The sequence below is a fragment of the Drosophila grimshawi genome, unplaced genomic scaffold (assembly GCF_018153295.1).
Source record: "Drosophila grimshawi isolate 15287-2541.00 unplaced genomic scaffold, ASM1815329v1 contig_1377, whole genome shotgun sequence".
In the NCBI taxonomy this organism is placed as follows: Eukaryota; Metazoa; Arthropoda; class Insecta; order Diptera; family Drosophilidae; genus Drosophila; species Drosophila grimshawi.
Window position 1 is genome coordinate 4,925,635 of NW_025062900.1, and position 17,369 is coordinate 4,943,003.

The following is a 17,369-nucleotide window of genomic DNA, read 5'->3' on the forward strand; positions in this document are numbered from 1 at the left end:
AGCAGCAACTTGTGCCGCGAACGCTTATCTCTATCTCTCTATCTCTCTCTCTCTCTCTCTGTGTCCGTGAGTGCGTCCATCTATCTGTATACGATACGAGCAGCAGCAGCAGCAGAAGCAGAAGCATCACAAGCCTGTCTCTCTGTCTGTCTGTGTGTGTGTGCGTGTGCGCGCGCTGTGTCTGTGTGTGTGCCTGCGTGTGTGTAGGCAAATGTTCAAAGCAGCAGAATGGCCCGAAAAGACAGCACAGGGAAAAAACGTTGCACACTTTCGGGCGCACTGAATAATGATTTTCATTTTGCCCGCTGCAAAACAAATGCAAATGCGAAATGTAAATTGCATTTTATCGCAAATTAAAAAAAGTAAATAATACAAATACATACATACATACACACATGCCAAGCCAAATTACAAAATGTGTGTGAAAATGTGTTGTTTGCAATTGCAATAATTAAAAGTGCTTAAAAAAAAGTAATTCAACGAAACGTGTGGAAAATATGCAGGCAGCCAAAACGAAATCGACGCTAAAATACAAATCTGACATTGGCAGGAGCACGCAGCACACACACAAATACACACACACACTCACACACACACTCATACACACGCATACACATGCAGAGGCGACAACAGCCTGCGTTTTGTGCTCAACATTTTGGCCGATGAATGAACTGACATAAAACTTGACGAGCATAGCCAGAAAAGCACACACACACACACACACAACTACTCTCACACTTATACACAAACACACACACACAGAACACACAGAACATTTAAAGTCATATAAAAAGGCAATTTTGTTAGATTTCTGCGTGCCCTTGTCAAAGAAATCGAAATCGAAATTGAAATAGAAACTTCTTTATTTTTTTTTTTGGGAACGTGCCGCGCATTTGCTACAAAAATAGCAAAAAACAAAAAAAAAGAAAAGAAGAAAGCCCAGCAGCAGCTGCAAATAAATTTCACACACCAAAAAGAAAAAGGTGGGTCAAGTGCAAAATGGAAAAAAAACTAAAAAAAAATATATATATGTAAGGGAAATTCTTTTTATTTAACTAGTTGTATACACGAAATGTTGCCGCCCACAACAACAACAACAAGAACAACAAGAACAACAACGAGAACAACACAAGTTTATAGCATGCTTTGCAGCGCGCTGCTTTTGTTGTTGCTCAACTAAAAATAGAGCAGCGATTACAGCACTCACACACACACACACACACACACACTTATGGATGTGTGTACATATGCAGCACAGCATAAATCATAACGCTTTTGGACAGCTCAAATTGTAGCCAAATGCCAATATAACACTTTTAAGTGGAGCCACTGAGCCGTAAGGAAGCGAAGTGTGAGAGCGTCTCTCTGTGTGTGTGTATGGGGCGGGGGGATGGGGCAGCTCAACGTGCTTGCTAACAAACAAAATGCTCACAGACACACACACACGCACAGACACATACTTACATATACAGGAAGTGACAGGCGAGTCGGGCAAACTCCTGTCTGCAGCAATTTTGCTTCCTTTAAATCCTTTGCCCACAATTCACTCTCTCTCCCTCTCGCTGCTTCAGCTTACTATGCTGCTGCTCTGCTGCTATGCTCTCTCTCTCCCTCTCTCTCTCTCTCTCTCTTTCTTATACGCTCTCCACGCGCAGTCGCCTCCTTGCGCTCAGTTCAGTTCCAGTTCGCAGCTCAGTTCTCTTCGCTCTTCGCATTACTTTTGGGCGCTTGGCTCATTTGTTTATTTTTAGTTGCTGTCATAGCAGCTGCACACGCACACACACACAAACACACCTAGCTCACACACACACACATTAATTGTATAGCCACTTGTATGTGCAATTAAATTGCAGTTTGGCTTTTGCTCATTATCAATATGAGAAGCGAGCGCACATTTTGCCACATTTTGGGTCGACATCCAAAGTTATTCCAAGCTGCACGTCTCGTCTACAACTTGTCCACAACCAAAATTAGAAATGAAAGTGGTTCAAGGTCGCCCGAGGCACATGCAGCAATCAAACAGCGAAACGAGGTTGTTGCACCGCCCGCCACAAGTTCTGTGGAATGCGATTGGAAATTAGAAAAATATAAATAAGTAGCGAACAGGAATATCGAAAAAATTATAATAATAATTGTGTACATCAAATTATATCTTAAGAAACAAATCTTAGTTCACAGTTGGAAGTTGTAAAAAAAAAAAAAAGAGGAAAAATTATAATAATAAAAGCAAACATAAAATTATATTTTAAAGATTTAACTCCATTGTATTAGGAAAAAAAGAAGCTCGATTTGGTTAACTCCTTCGCGTCTTCGCGGTCCGCATTTTATGTCCGCATTTATGTAGCGTAAAACAAGAGCCGAACGGAGATTTGTAGCAAAAGTGAAAGCGACATGCGGCATGAACTCTGTGGGGGCAGGGGGTAGAAGCAGGAGCGTCACGTGTTGGTAAAGAGGAGGAGAGATGGAGAGGGAGCTGTTCTGGGACTTTGGGGCTTGCGTGTCGCGGCATTCGCGTCCATGACATGTTGAGGCCTCCTTTTTTTTCCATGGAGCTCACGTGTCAGGTGAGTTCATGGCATGTCCTAGCGGGCACAGAACTGAGGTGTTCATTTCAGCGAGACGCGCATAAGCACATATAAAGCAATGATATGCAGAACATACAACAAACACACACACACACTAATACACACACACTAATACACACACACGCTAAATATCCCGTTAGGAGCTTACGTAAGCAGCGCCACCTGCGCCCGAAAGCTGCCTATAATTATTTCTAAGCACCTTTTTTGGGAATTAACAAGCGTTAACGCGCCAGCTGAAAGCGAGAGAGTCAGAGAATTGGAGAGAGAGAGAGAAGGCGACAAATGAGAGATGAGAGCGTGAGCGTAATGAGTCCCTAAATAGATCTGTCAAAAGTTTTCTTTAATATATTCATAGACCACTGATAAATAACTTTTGTGTTGCGTGGATTTAAGCGTTGAGTTTGCATAAAGGTTAATGACTGACAATATTTATGAAGTACTTTCTACTAAGTAATTACATAGTGTAAACATAAGTGTAACATTTATGGCATTTACCCTATTAAAAGTAATGTGATCTCTATATATATGTGGAAAGGACTTATCGAATTGCAACATTTTTCCTATGGTTTTTGGATAGTTCGTTCATCCTATGAATTTCTTTCGACTATGAAGGGGATATCAGCTGAGCAGGAGTAGTATATAGATCCATAGCTTAATAGTTTCAATAGATAAATCCACTTTTGCATTTTACATTATATATTTTATACTTGTTTTACCTTTAAAAAAAAAAAGTGACAACAGTAAATTTAAAAATTTCTTCTCACAATCCAATGGCTTCTTGCAAATCATGATATCCTTTAGGAGTAGAGAATGTTGCGTAGAAAACGTATTTCCGATGTCTGCGTCGTCTGGACTCTAGGTGGTATCGTATTAATCGAATTCCTCGACGCGATTTCCGGTTGAGTTGCGTGCTCGGCTTGGCGGCTCTGAATCGATTCCCTCGGCTCCGGTGTCCGAAAATAATCCGTTGCCCGCCGTCGCGGATACAATTCACACATGTTCTAAACATTTTCGATTTTTTATATTTCATTTTATTACAAGTTGAACTGTTTTACATCCATACAACTTACCGGCCGGAAATTCATTGTCGGTAAAATATAATAAACGTGCTCTTAAAAAGATTTCTTAAAAATTTATAAACAAATTTCTGCTTAAATTTATAGAAAATCGGTTTTTAGAAAAATTAAAAATTAGTTTTGCATTCCATAAAATTCTGACTATACTTAAAAAAATTTTATTCTTGGTGCTGAACAATTTGTTCGAATGAGTTGTGCGTCAAAGTTTGCTTTATGTATAATAATAATACTTATAATTTGACTACCTTATATATATTGTATATATATATGTTTATAAAACTTTTGACTAAGAAATCTTAAATTTTCGGAAGTTCATTTTTATTATTTTATACCTTTACATTCTACGAATGCATTAAATTATAATTGCAATTTTTCAGCTTACTTCTTTATTTACATTTTGCATTTGTATTGCATTTAAATAAAGTCCTTCGACTAAAATACGGTGCAAAAAAGGGAACACTTAACGGATGCAAATGAATAATATTGAATGAATAACAAATGACACAAAAGTTGTCTAAGGACTCTAAGCATCTCCTTCGAGCTGAAAGAAATTTTCCTCTAATGGAGAGAAGAAGATACAAAATTATATTTATGCATTCCAAATGGAGACTGCTATTAACCTGAAATGCAACGACTTTTATGCCCCCTCAAGAGCCCATCTCATTTGGCAGCGTCTGTGTTTTTCTGCACCGCATTAATTACCCAGTGGGTATAATTATGCGAAAGAAGGGCAAAAAAGAATGTAATTGAAAAATAAGTGGAAATAATTATGCTTAATGTTTGTACATCTGGTAATGTTGTAAATCGAAATGTTGGCAGTTGTCAGCTGCACTTTGTTGCTTCATCTGCTTCTTGTTGTTGTCGCACTGCATTTTAATTGAATGGCCCAAATGGGGCGAACCGGAACCATTTCCCGGAAACGGAAGGCCATGAAGACAGCATAAGCGTAAGGTGAAACAGCTAGCCGAGCCACCGCCATTGCCTGACCCCTTTCCCTCTCTCTCTCTCTCTCTCTCTCTCTCTCTCTGTCTCGCTCTCCTGACTCTTCTGCATGTCTGCTAATGAAATATTCATTCGTAATCGATAATTCCGCAAGTGGCGAAGAGCGGGCAACTCGGCGGCATAATAAGCAGCGAACAGCAAGCAGCAGGCAACAGACAACTGCCAGCTTAGCTCAGCTTAAACCCCCTTTTGTTTCCTCTATCCCTCCTCCCCTCCTCTCCCTACACAGTCACAGCCATAGCCCTTGCCGCACATCTTCAGCGCCAGCCGCATTGAACGTCGCCATTGAGAATTGAGGACGAGAGTCAAGTTGTCTACGGGCCGTTGTCCGCCTGTCCGCCTGTCCGCCGCTGTTGCCCCCTTTCCGTCACTTTCATCGCACCACATAAAATTCCAATGTATTTTTGGGCTACAATTTATACGCAGTTCTGGGGGCAAAAGTCGATGCCACAGCGGCATAAATCGCGATGATTCCGAAAACCAGTTTATGCTGCCTCATTGGACACGTGGCGCAGCTGCTAGCCCAGGCCAGGTCAGGTCATCATCATTATCATCATTATTGTGGCCATAAAAGCAGCTTTTAGGAGCATAACGCTTAAGAGCAACTAAAAATACATTGTATGGCATGGGTATAAAAAACTTTAAAGCTAGCAATAGACTCTGGTAGTAAAAGACTGAAAGCTACCCGGCAAACCCTTGCTTAAGCACCTGAAGGAGTTAATTTGATCTTTAATATCCTGGAACACCACAGCACCATCAAAGTGTTAAATTCGAATGTAAAAAGAAGCGGAACACGTCCTCCAAATATTTCAGACATTCATTTGAAATTAGTTTTATCAAATGCATGCATATCTAAACATATAGAAAAAGCGGTTTATATTGACAACAGCTAAGACTTTACACCAAAAGAGTTACTTCAGGTACAGCTTTTAATCATATAACCATAAATCATTCATTTTCGAGTAAATAATGAAAATATATTGGATACCTTTAGCCAATTAATATATGCTCCTTTATATTTTATATTTATATATCTCAATTGCTGGTGCACCTTAAGTTATTCAACAAATATTGCCCAAACGACGTGTTGTACACACATTAAGTAGACATTTTATGAGGAAATACCTGCATTAAGGACACTCACAGACTTGCTTAAAGCGAACAATAATCGTTATCAATTATTGAGTATATATACATATTTCAGGCTAGACTATAATCATAACTTGTCAAGCGAAGGCAACCATACAGAAATAATGGCTATATTAACATGTTTAATGTATTGGGTCCCTCGCCCAGTGGCCAACTCCATTAGAAATTCTATTAAAAGTTATTTACGGTGCAACTTTCGGGCCATTGAGTGCGACAATGGAACGAATACACGAGCATGAGTATGGGCACAAATATGAGTACACTCACTTGTACGCATGTACACACACACACATGTGAGGCCATTGTAAATATGAAGTAGAAACTCAAACAAAGGCCGAGCCATTGTCTATGCCATGTACATAAATAAGAAATGCAGCAAACGTTGGCACCTCAACCATCAAAGCCCAACCCAAATAACCCACCCAAACCCTCCCAAACTGCAACCCCAATCAAGCTGAAAGCATTGACAATAAATTTGCATGCGAAGCACTTCCGCTAGGTGGCGGCACTAGTCAATGACAGGGAGATAGACAGAGGGACAGGAAGCTCACAAGTCCAAGTCAGTTTATATGCAGATGAGCATAATTGATTTTAAATTGTGCAAAAAGCCGAGGCAAACTCAAGTATTTTGAGGTTGATGGGGTTTATAAATTTATTGTTTGCAACTCAAGTGGTTAATGCCTCAATAGATAGCGCACGTCTTTGTAGTGGTAGTAGTACCAGTAGCAGAGGGGCACGAAACAATGACGAGCATGATGATGATGATGATGATGATGATGATGATGATGATGGCGAGGATGATGATGGCGAGGATGATGATGACGAGGATGATGAAAGATGGGTTGAAAGCTGAGCACACTCATTATGCACTTGATGCAGCCGCAAGTCAGCTAAACTCAGCGCTGCAGATATGCAGCGATAACAGCTCACAGATAATCAGACAGCAGGAGAGACAGGCAGGGAGGCAGGGTGGCAGGCAGTGAAGCTGCAACAGCCTCGCGCTCAAACTGGAGCAAGGACAAAGGCGACAGCAGCATCAGCTACAACAACAACAACAACTTCACATCCAAACAACAACAATAGCAAAAACGAGCTGGTTACATTGCCTCTGTCAGCAGTCAGAGTTGGGCACAAGTCGTGTCTGCCTTGCATGACACGATTTCAATACGACTCAACAGGATGTGCTCCTAGTATAAGAAAAAAACAACTTTCATATTTAAGAAAACTAGTAATAATTGTGTAATCAATTGTACAGCAGTATGCATATACATTCTTGATCGGCCAAGTCGATTCACCCATATTGCAAGGAAATTGACGACGCTGGGACAGCAATTAATGAACAATTTTAATTAGAGTCAGTAAATAATGATTTATTTCATTTTCAATGGGAAAGGAACAGGTGTTCATTATATTATACACATATTTGAGGTTGAGATTTGACATTTATGATAGAATAATAAAGATTTATGCTTGACAAGTTTGTAATGGCTAGAATAAGACTTGTAGGGTGTAATCCGCATGTTTACTACGACTATTAAGTTGTCTGATGATACAAAATTGTAATTGCTTTTATATCCTTGTGGAGGGTATTTTAATTTGGATTTCAAACTTCATGAAATAAATATATATTCTTGATCAGCATGATTACCTTAGATGATATAGTCATGCCCGTCTGTCCAATTTATTTATGCTTATATGCGCAGAACTTCCTCAGCTTAAAGTACATTTTCCTATCACGGAAACTTAATTATTAAGGGAAATTTATGCGGCACGCAACCACCTCTGATGTCGACTCAGAAATACAGTTAAACAGAGAGTAATTCCCACAGTGGCACGTAGACACATGTGCAGAAGGAAGGCAATCAGGATCTGGATGTGGCCTCAGCCTCACTGCAGGTTGACTGGCCAGCAGCTGCAGCTGCCCGCTTGTTGTTGTCCAGCTGCCAGCAGTGAGTCCTTGCAACCACCAACAACAACAAGAACAAGAGGAGTAACAGCAGCAACACCAGCAACAGCAACAGCAGTAGTAAAAGCAGCAACAATAACTGTGACAGGCACCCTCATTTGTGTCCTGTTTATGACAACTCAAGGAAATGCGATTTGGCATAAAGGCAGGCAGGAGGCAAACAGCTTTTGGCAATGCTCGAAATATACCGAAATACTCCATGGAGTCAGACTTTCAGGCAGGCCTCACATACACACACACACACACTCACACTCAACACACATGTGGCAGGCACACTCATAAGTGCTTCGGTGTCTGTGTTAATTGCCTCGTTGTGACATAAAATATAAATATAAAAAAGCATTGCATACGCGCAGGGGAAATTCAGTTTGCAAAACGGGGGAAATCAATTTGATTTCATTTCGAGTTGGCAGCCAAACTGAAATCGACGGCAACAGCAGCTCACCAGTATCATGCCGCAAATCAGACAAAATTAAAACGAACAACACGTGTGTGCTTTTGGGAGTAGGTCGACTTTTAAATGCTCTCGTCTGGCATTAAAGAAAAGTTCAGGATTTCCACTTTGTAATATTAAATATAAAGCGACAAATATTTTGAAAAGTTGGTATACCAATTTAAGATGCAAAACTAAACTAGACTAATCTGGAGAGCAAATAATGACCTGAATTGAAAATCTTTTCAGTTCAGATAGATGCATAAAATTCATCTTTGATTGGGTATTTGTACATGACTCTAAATCGAAAATCATCCATCTTTAAATGTATGTTATTTTAAAGATTAAACCTTGTCAAAAAATTAGCATATTTTTTAAATATAGGTTCAGCTTTGACAAAGTTTTGGCAGTAGAAGGATAAAACACGGTATTCAATTACATTTTATTTGGGCCAGATTTTTACATTCCGAATTTCCAAATTTGTTGGTAGTATTATTCTAGAGGCCAAGCTATGTTTAGCTTGTGAAAATCGGTTCTTTAATTAAATTTGTTGGTTTTTTTTTTAAATCTAAGATTTTCATTATCTTTTGGCATATGAAAAAGTCACGTTTTTATTTACATAACCTTTTGCTGTAGATAGAGTGTATTATGATTGGCATCTCTCCTGGGGTCACGGCTTAGTCGCTATGTTGGCGTGGACCTGCGTGGCGTATGAGTGACATGTTATATCAAATTACCATTATGCTTATGCACCACCCATGGGAGTCTAATGAGAGCTGTGGGAGACACGGCAGAGGGGGAGATTGGAGTGGAGGTTATCATGTAACTAATATCGCATTTTATGTTGCTTATTGCAGGTGAAGGAGTGAGACAAACAACGAGAGATACAAGAAGAAGAGAGAGAGAGAGGGGTATTTAGAGTGAGAGTGTGTGAGAGAGAGAGAGAGAGAGAGAGACGGAAAGGAAGAGCGCCGATTGGGAGGCATCCGATTTAGCACGACCAGGCCACGCAACGGTGATGTGGGACACATCCCGCAACGGGAAATGCAACAACCCCAACGTTATATACCGTCTGTATCTGATCTATATGGGACGGACGAGATAGAACTGCTGCTGGACGAGATACGTGAGCTGGAGCTGGAGCCGGTCTGCTGTCAGCTGGACGATGAGCAGGACTTTGAAATAGCTGGCAGCAGGGCCGGTGAGCTCTCGCTCTCACTCGAATCGCCATTGGGTACGTGCACCTCATGGGATTCGCACGCCAACTACAAACAGCAACAACAAACGCCGCTGCCATGGGGCGTTGCCCTACACTGTGATCCGCAACACTTGAAATCGCCTACAGGGATTGTGCGCATACTATTGGTGGTCAGTATTAACTAACCAACTAACTAACTAAATAATATGAATATTAATAAACATTCTGTCTCTCTTATTGCTTGCAGTTATCCTCGGCCGTCTGTCTGGCCTGCGAATGCTCCGCGGGCACTGTACAGGTCGGCCTCTTTCTACTGCCACTCATCGGACGCCTGAGGCTGATGGTCTTCTGTGCGCTCTTCTCGCTACTCATCACATGCCTAATGCTCTTTCTCGATATATCGCATATAGCGCTCATGTTTCCATTCAATTGGACGAAAGTGGTAAGAAAATCCATCAAAAATGCCAAGTTCAAATAACACATTTAACCTTGACTCAAGCTAAACTTATTATTTATTTATTTATTTGTAGTTCGAGTATTTAATTTATTTATATTTTGTTTATTCAAACATAGATTAAACTTAATTCATTTTTTTTAAATATTTTTATTCGATTCCATTGAATCAATAATTCGACTAACTTTTGTAAAATTTAGTTTAATTTAATTGTTGTTTGTTTTCGGTTAAAATGTGTCAGCAATGAATAAATAAACGAACAAAATCAAAAATGTACAAATCGTTTCAGTTGTTCAAGGATTTGTTTTTCTTGTGCTATATTATTTATTTTGTAATGCAAGCTAATTAGCTCAGATACCAATTAAAAATAATTAAAGTGTATTTAATAAATTATGGATTGCGTTTGCTTTGGTTGGCTCAACAGAATACGTGGATGTACCTGAGTGTTGGTTTAATATTTATTTTGAGCTCCACGCTGCTCGTCCACATGGTGCTGTATGCCACTGAGTATACATTTGTGTCCAAGCACTCCAAGGACACGTTACTAGCCACGGGCGTAAGTAATCGCATAACTTTGCCAATAAACATGCATAACTAATTTTTATTGCATTTTTGAATGTTGTGCCTTAGATAATTGGCTATATTTGCGCCTTGGAGGCACTGCTGTTGTCCGGCATTGCCTCGTGGCCCTGGTCCCAATATCGTCAGGTGCCCGACGATGCCAGCGAACTGTTTATCGAGGATCGCGAAATGACGCCGATGAGTCCCATCAACAGCACCGATCTCCTGGCGCCGTATCAGCACAGCAGCCAAACCAATGGCAATGCAACGGCCGCCGATCAATATAACCAACAACAACAATCGTCCTATAATCAAAAGCCTTATATACCTGGTAAGTGCTGTATTATCTGAGAGTTATAATATTGAAATACTTGCAGAAGCTGTGAAATAGTTGTATTGTTGTTTAAGTACTTGTTAAATCTTTCCATTTTGAAAATGGTCGCTATTTCGAAGGTTAATAAAAAGCCTTTTATAGCGCTGTCTTGAATAGAGCATTTTAATGTGCCAAATTTTAAGTCTTAAGCTCTAGCAGTCTCTGAGATCGACGACTTCAAACAGATAGATATAGGATATTTAAGTCGAAATAGAAGTGAAATGTTGGCATCAAATACTTTTAGTTTTAGCCTGGGGTATTTGACAAACTTAAGCGCTAATCTTAAATAAGAGAAATTACTCTCTAGATTATGATTAGATTTACTGACACGCCCCAAAACTATCTCAATTTTTGACAGATTCTTATATGATTTGTTTTAAAATTATTTTTATTTTTATTATTATAAATTAGAAATAAATATATTTGTAAATGCTTATATTGATTCTCACACTAACGCTCCAATATCAATCTGAATCTAATCGACAGCCAAACGACCCAATGAGCTTAACCAGCGTCCAACATTGGGTCACACACAAACCGCACGCATCAAACCCAATCAGCGTTATCGCGAGGGCTATCATTACCAGCCGGTTGCGTCCACGTCCCGCCAGAGTCCCACATTCGTCGTGGGCGATGATCTGGGTGCCGGTCCATCCACATCCCGTTCCAATGATAATTCTAGTGCGTGATAGTTTTTATTCCTCAACGACAACAACAAGAAATTTATATGAACAACAAAAACACAAAACAAAAACACAAAAATCGAAAACTCAAAAACTTTGTCCACTAAAAAAAAAACAAAATTTCAGCGTTAGAGAAAGTTGAGGTTGCATTTTGGTCAATGTAAAAGATACAAATTGTTGATTAGTTTAAACAATAAAGCAAAACTCGTCAAGAAGTTGAAAAACAAAGAAAAAACAAACAAAAACACAAAACAAAACGCAAGCAAACAATAATAAATTTAATATCTGTGTGTGTGTGTATAACAAGGTAAATTACGAGCAGAACTTTAATGAATTTAAAACAGGATGAACAAATTGTATGACAACAAAAACAAATTTAGTTAAAAAAAAAATGAGAAAAACACAAGTAAAATTGTCGCATAGGACTCGAAAGTTGAGCAACATTTGGTTAGTTGTATAAAAAAAAACTATATTGTTAGTCGAAAAGGATTGAAAAATCTTAATTTGAATGTGAACAATGTGAAATGAAAACAAGAAAAAATAAATAATTGGCAATGCTTTGGGCCAATTGCACAAAAAAATATATGAAAAACCAAAAAAAAAACACAATTTTCGACAAATTCGAATGCAAGCGAAAAAAAGCGAGAAAAAGTGTCATGAAAAACAGTCGCATACAATGAGCATGGAAATGGAAAATCAACTTGTTATAAACGTAGTTTTGCTTATTTTTTAATAAAAACAATAATTCAAGAAAAACCAACAACAACAATATACAGATAATTTCTCTTTTGATTTATTTGTTGTTTTTCTTTTTAAATTTGTTAGTCTTTTTTCACAAAATACGACTTCCAGTCGCAGTTGTCACAAATGCAAAGTGCGGTCAAAATTGAATTAAACTGTGGCTGCTGCGGCTGCTGCTGCTCCTGTCTACTTCAAGCCCAGATCCTTTTCGATGGTGTGCGAGCAGACGGCCATCATTTGATCCTTGACCTTCAGGAAGTTCTCCACAGCCGCTGGCTTGGCCTCTGGCCATGCGGCCAAATCCCGATAGATGGGACGACAGAATTTCATGCGGAAATTCGAGTTGGCAAACTCAATAAGCTCGGGCAGCCGTTGGATGAGCCGGGCACGTATAATCAACCGATTGAGACGGAAACGGATCTCGGCATTCTTCGATTGTTTCAGATTGTAGGTGGTTTCGAGCAGCTCAATTTTACGTGCATTTAGCTCAACAATGTCCTTGCTCTCGATCAGTTTGCCCAAGAACTCAATCAGCTGGTGTATGGAGATGGACTGCTTAATGTCCGAACTCTTGGCCAGCTCATCGACCGTCTTGCTGCTCCATTGAGTGGCCAGCTCCTTGGTCACATTCGACAGCGATTCATCGAATCTGAAAACACACACTGAATGAGTACTTTCAGTTAAACGCAGAGCTTGATAAACTTACTTGGGTATAATTGGTGGCATGCCCTCGGATTTGAGCCACAATTCCCAGTCGACGAGACCCAGTTTATCCTTCTTGTCCGCGTCCTTGAAGTAGTCGTACAAAGCGCCCTTAAAGTCATCCGTCACAATCGATTTGTAGGCAAACTTCTTGAGGTAGTCGCGCAGGAAGGGCTCAAACACCTGTGGTCCGCCAAGCAGATCCTCCAAATAGCGCAGGAAGGTGGAGCCCTTGATGTAGGGCACCGAGGAGAATGCATCATCGGGTCCACAGTTACTCAAATCGACAACCAGCCGGGTGAGCTCCGGTGTGTCCGAGAGTTGAGTGCGAAGCTGAAGATGATAATTAAATTAGTAAATTGTATATCGGAGGAGAGAATCCATCTCAGCACAACTTACACATTCCTGCAGCTCGGTCAGATTGCTGAGCATGCGAAAATCGAGCTCCTTGGCGCCCTGCATGCGACCCACAATCTTCGACTCGACGAAGACGGTGAAACCCTCGTTTAGCCAGAAATGCTCAAAGTTCTTGTTGGTCACGAGATTGCCCGTCCAGCTGTGCGCAATTTCATGGGCCACCACATTTGCCAGCGACTTATCGCCCGCCAGCAAAGTGGGCGTGACAAAAGTCAGGCAAGGATTCTCCATGCCGCCAAAGGGAAATGAGGGTGGCATCACTAATAAATCGTATTGTTTCCACACATACGGTCCGCACAAATCCGAGGCTGTCTTCAGCATCGTTGACGTCTCCGAGAACTCCTCGGCACAGGCATCCACAATTGCCTCTTCGGCCCACACATTCGAGTTGGCGCCCAGGGGACGGGACACAAGTTTGCCAATGGCAATGGCCACCAGATAGGCGGGTATGGGCACCGTCTGCTTGAAATGCGTCTTGCCCGGCTCATTCTTATCGATGATGGCGCTCATCAGTGCCGTCAGCTCCGTGGGATGCTGCACGACCGCATCGTAGGTGAATTTCACCGCCGGCGTATCCTGGCAGGGTATCACGGAGCGAGCGTGTATCGCCTGACATTGCGAGAACATGTACGGATGCTTCTTGCCCAGCGTTTGGGCGGGATTCAGCCACTGCAGGCCACTTGCGTTGCTAGCCGTCTCGTAATCAATGCGCACATTAAGACTTTTGATTGCAGATATGATTACAAATATATATTATTTACAGTTGCTATAAAGATTAGATTATCTAACGCACCTGCCCTTTGCCGTGCCCGTTGGCAGCTCCAGCGTCAGCTTCTGTCCCATATCGGGCACGGGATCACTGACAAAGAAATTAATGGGCAGCTCCGTGCCGCCGGCCAGCAACGTGGCATTCTTCACATCAAGATCACGCACATCCAGTAGCTGGCAGAGGTGAAGAGGAGAGATTAGTTTATAATTTGGTTTGCTAAAGATGAAATTCAGTCAACACTCACAATCGACTCCAAATTGCTAGCAAGCACTTTGAATCTGTGCAAAACGCTGCCACGCAATTTGGTGGCTCCAAAATCCACTTGCCAATTGATGGCGCTGTGCTCGGTGGTGATTTTATCCGGCTGGGAGTAGGAGCTGGGATCAACTGTGCCCAAACGACCCATATTGCGTTTTTGTTGTTGTTGTACTTTGTAAATGGGCAACAGTTGCGGATATTGCGACGAGCACAAGTTACGTGTGGCAACTGCAAAATAGCACGAAGAGGAAAAGAATTGTTTAATGCTTAATTCGAGTGGCCGATAAAAGAGATTAGACAAGAACAACTCATAAATCTAAGCTGAACAGCTGCACTGAATAGCCAAATGCTCACCAGCTGCTGCACAGACAATTTAAGACGCAGATGTTGATGATGATCACACGCTCAAAAAATGCGTAGGAGTTGATGAGAAAAAAACAAAAAACAAAAAGAATATCGGGAACAAATGCAAATCACTCACAAAGCGTCGATTGCCGGCAATAGAAAATAGATGAATGACAACCAGGGATACTGCTGTGCTATCGATATCAGAAACATATCGATGAGCCAACTTTTGAATAAGTTGCGGTATGTGTAGTGTTGGCAATTTAGCCTTTTTGTAGTCAGATTTGTCCTTAACTTATATTAGTAAGTTTAGTTTAATATTTTATTGCGTAAAAATTCTCGTGAAAAATCAAAATGAAGCGCTTTGGACATGAGATTCACATTGAGCAATCATAGTGTGGATTATGTTTGCTTAAGCAGCGCCTTTCCTCCACACCAAATAAAAAAGAAAGACAGACGAACAAATTCCATGACAATTGCAGACTTCCAGTCTTTTAGTGATGCGCATTCCAAGGGTACCAAGTGAAATCCACAAAAATGTTTATATAACAATTTATATTTGACTAACAATACACTTCTGAAATGACTGCCTGCTTAGCGCAGCACATAATCCTTGGGATAATCCATAATTGCTGGAAAGTTTTCCAGTGTCTCCTTATCAATGTGATCCAGTCGCTGTGGCACAGTGCGCGGGGTGCGAATTTGATTTGTAACATTCGCTAGAATATCCTGTGGAACTTGATCGTCGTGGAAGAGATGCAGTCGCTGCATTGTGTGTCTGCGCTGCAGATTTCCAGCCATGGAATTGTAGACAGCCTTTTTCATGACCATGGTGGGATCCTTTTCGTGCAGCTGCCAGGCGAGTGTCCACGAGGCGCCGCCCGGATAGCCAGTGTGGTGGAAATAGACTCGCTTTACCCACTCGTCGCCAGGTAGCGCTATTTCCTTGGTATTAATTAGCACCACATGGTCGCCGCAGTCGTCTAAAACGAATACAACCCACATTAAGGCTTGACTGGGGACAAAATGAAATTAAAGCTAACCTAGACTTGTCTTCTTCACAGTAAAAGCACCCTCACACGGCCGGCAGCAGAGGCTTCACAACACACTCGCGCCGCTTGTGACGTAATTGGCACACAAATATTTACCGATTTTCCACGCGTTTTTTCACTTAAAACTATTGCAAAGCCAGGATTTAAATATTTCTACTTACTCATTGGATGATAAATGGGTTTGTGCAGGCCCATTAGATGTGTTTTGACCAGGCTAGCAGACTCGAAAGGATTTTGCCAGGTACAATCGTAAATGTGCCAAGTGCGCGCAAATGTCGCCCATTGCTACAAGTAATCGGGGTTTAAGTTATGGCTATTGATGCTCTTGCCTATAATTTATACCAACCTGTACACGCTTTGCTATCGACATTGCTATTTCTATTTAAATTAAACTAATTTCAAGACGGGCAATTTAGACAGACTTTATTTACATGCCTACCACGTTAAGTTGGCTGCACGCACTTTATTACTCACTAGAAGTTGGTTGTGCACTATTTTGGACTCACTTGAAGTTGGCTATGCGCAATTTGTGAATCACTTGAAGTTGGCTGCGCTTCAATAGTGCTGCCAATCGATTTTCAGAAAGCTGTTAGAAAAGGCAGCACTTTCATTGTAGCAAACTTAAGTGCGCGCGCTCATTTGTAATTTAAAAAATGAAATAAAATTTGAGTTGATGATTTTTGTTATTTATTTTCGTTTGTAATTTCATTTAAACATTTTCTATAGTTACTAAAATTACTTATGCACTGTTTATTATTAATATTATTTAAATATTATTGAAAATACATTAGTTGTTTCACGAAACAATTTATTAAACATCCTTGGTACGTTCGCTGCCTTACAGTTTGCCTTCGTTTTATTCTATTTACTCTTTGTGTTAATGCAAATATAATTAAAAAACTAACAAATAAGTCTAGATTTAGTTACAGTTTCTCACTTAAATACGTTTCCATATTTCTTTCTTCCTTTCCATCATTTCTCATTCACTTTCAATACAACTTTTCATGAACTTAAAGTAGCTGTTTTTTTTTCGTTTTTGTTTTGTTAATTCGATTTACAACTGGCCAAGTGCATTTACTTTTTATAGTTTAGTTTACTTTGCAGTTTATATATATTTATAAATATATATATATATATATATATATACCATATAATACACACGAGGTTCTTCTTTTTTATCTCTTTGTTTTTTCGTTATAGTCAATTTCTCGTTTTTTCTTTCCAATTTGGTTTTACTGTACGCATATGAATTTTGTGTTGTGTTGTTTTTTCGTTTTTTTCGATTCCTTTTTTTTGCATTTTTAATGAAAATATATATATATATATATATGTATATATATATATATATATATATATATATATATATATGAATGTATTTATATAAAAGTTATTTACAATTTGTGTTTAATGAAATTCCCTACTTGACGAGATTTTTTTTGTTTTTTTGTTTTTAATGCGAAATTATTGTTAAAACTTTTCAAGTGTATGAGCATTTTTGTGTTTTTTTTAGGGTTTTTTGTTTTGTTTTTTTTTGCGTAATTAATTTAATGCGAAACTGAACAACAGAAATGTATATTACATAACAAAGAAAACGACAAAATGAAA

The 17,369-nt window shown here is 39.9% G+C and overlaps 3 protein-coding genes across 7 annotated transcripts; 1 reads left to right on the forward strand and 2 right to left on the reverse strand.

Moving 5' to 3' along the window:
- The first annotated feature begins 908 nt into the window (after positions 1-908).
- Positions 909-12,246, forward strand: LOC6561475. 2 transcript variants are annotated; one of them, XM_001989045.2, is made up of 6 exons: positions 909-983; positions 9,069-9,579; positions 9,657-9,851; positions 10,288-10,419; positions 10,494-10,755; positions 11,284-12,246. In XM_001989045.2, exons 2-6 carry the CDS (start codon positions 9,256-9,258, stop codon positions 11,484-11,486), a joined length of 1,116 nt encoding a protein of 371 aa, XP_001989081.1. In that variant the 5' UTR covers positions 909-983; positions 9,069-9,255; the 3' UTR covers positions 11,487-12,246. The 2 variants fall into 2 exon arrangements, with proteins under 2 accessions (XP_001989081.1, XP_043070389.1); XM_043214454.1 differs by lacking the exon at positions 909-983 and adding an exon at positions 4,595-4,612 and having other exon boundaries at positions 11,284-11,550.
- Positions 3,325-3,727, reverse strand: LOC116805238. The gene is made up of 2 exons (XM_032735841.2): positions 3,656-3,727; positions 3,325-3,586 (listed from the first exon to the last, which is right to left on the reverse strand). Exons 1-2 carry the CDS (start codon positions 3,668-3,670, stop codon positions 3,383-3,385), a joined length of 219 nt encoding a protein of 72 aa, XP_032591732.1. The 5' UTR covers positions 3,671-3,727; the 3' UTR covers positions 3,325-3,382.
- Positions 12,188-16,252, reverse strand: LOC6561474 (39S ribosomal protein L13, mitochondrial). 4 transcript variants are annotated; one of them, XM_032735839.1, is made up of 7 exons: positions 16,111-16,192; positions 15,926-16,049; positions 14,354-14,595; positions 14,134-14,282; positions 13,323-14,061; positions 12,928-13,256; positions 12,198-12,870 (listed from the first exon to the last, which is right to left on the reverse strand). In XM_032735839.1, the coding sequence occupies exons 1-7, from the start codon at positions 16,132-16,134 to the stop codon at positions 12,408-12,410; spliced, it is 2,070 nt and encodes a 689-aa protein (XP_032591730.1). In that variant the 5' UTR covers positions 16,135-16,192; the 3' UTR covers positions 12,198-12,407. The 4 variants fall into 4 exon arrangements, with proteins under 4 accessions (XP_032591731.1, XP_032591730.1, XP_001989080.1 ...); XM_032735840.1 differs by lacking the exons at positions 15,926-16,049; positions 16,111-16,192 and adding an exon at positions 14,849-14,882 and having other exon boundaries at positions 12,188-12,870; XM_001989044.3 differs by lacking the exons at positions 15,926-16,049; positions 16,111-16,192 and adding an exon at positions 14,722-14,760 and having other exon boundaries at positions 12,261-12,870.
- Positions 16,253-17,369: the final 1,117 nt, after the last annotated feature.

Bases quoted from the DNA above. Each gene is read 5' to 3' on its own strand.
- LOC6561474 (XM_032735839.1), bottom strand. From the start codon at position 16,134: ATGTCGATAGCAAAGCGTGTACAG. The intron at 16,050-16,110 runs GTTGGTATAAAT...GATTACTTGTAG, and splicing joins CGATAGCAAAGCGTGTACAG to CAATGGGCGACATTTGCGCG. The intron at 14,283-14,353 runs GTGAGTGTTGAC...CACCTCTGCCAG, and splicing joins CTAGCAATTTGGAGTCGATT to CTACTGGATGTGCGTGATCT.
- LOC6561475 (XM_001989045.2), top strand. From the start codon at position 9,256: ATGCAACAACCCCAACGTTATATACCGTCTGTATCTGATCTATATGGG. The intron at 10,420-10,493 runs GTAAGTAATCGC...GTTGTGCCTTAG, and splicing joins ACACGTTACTAGCCACGGGC to ATAATTGGCTATATTTGCGC. The intron at 10,756-11,283 runs GTAAGTGCTGTA...TCTAATCGACAG, and splicing joins TCAAAAGCCTTATATACCTG to CCAAACGACCCAATGAGCTT.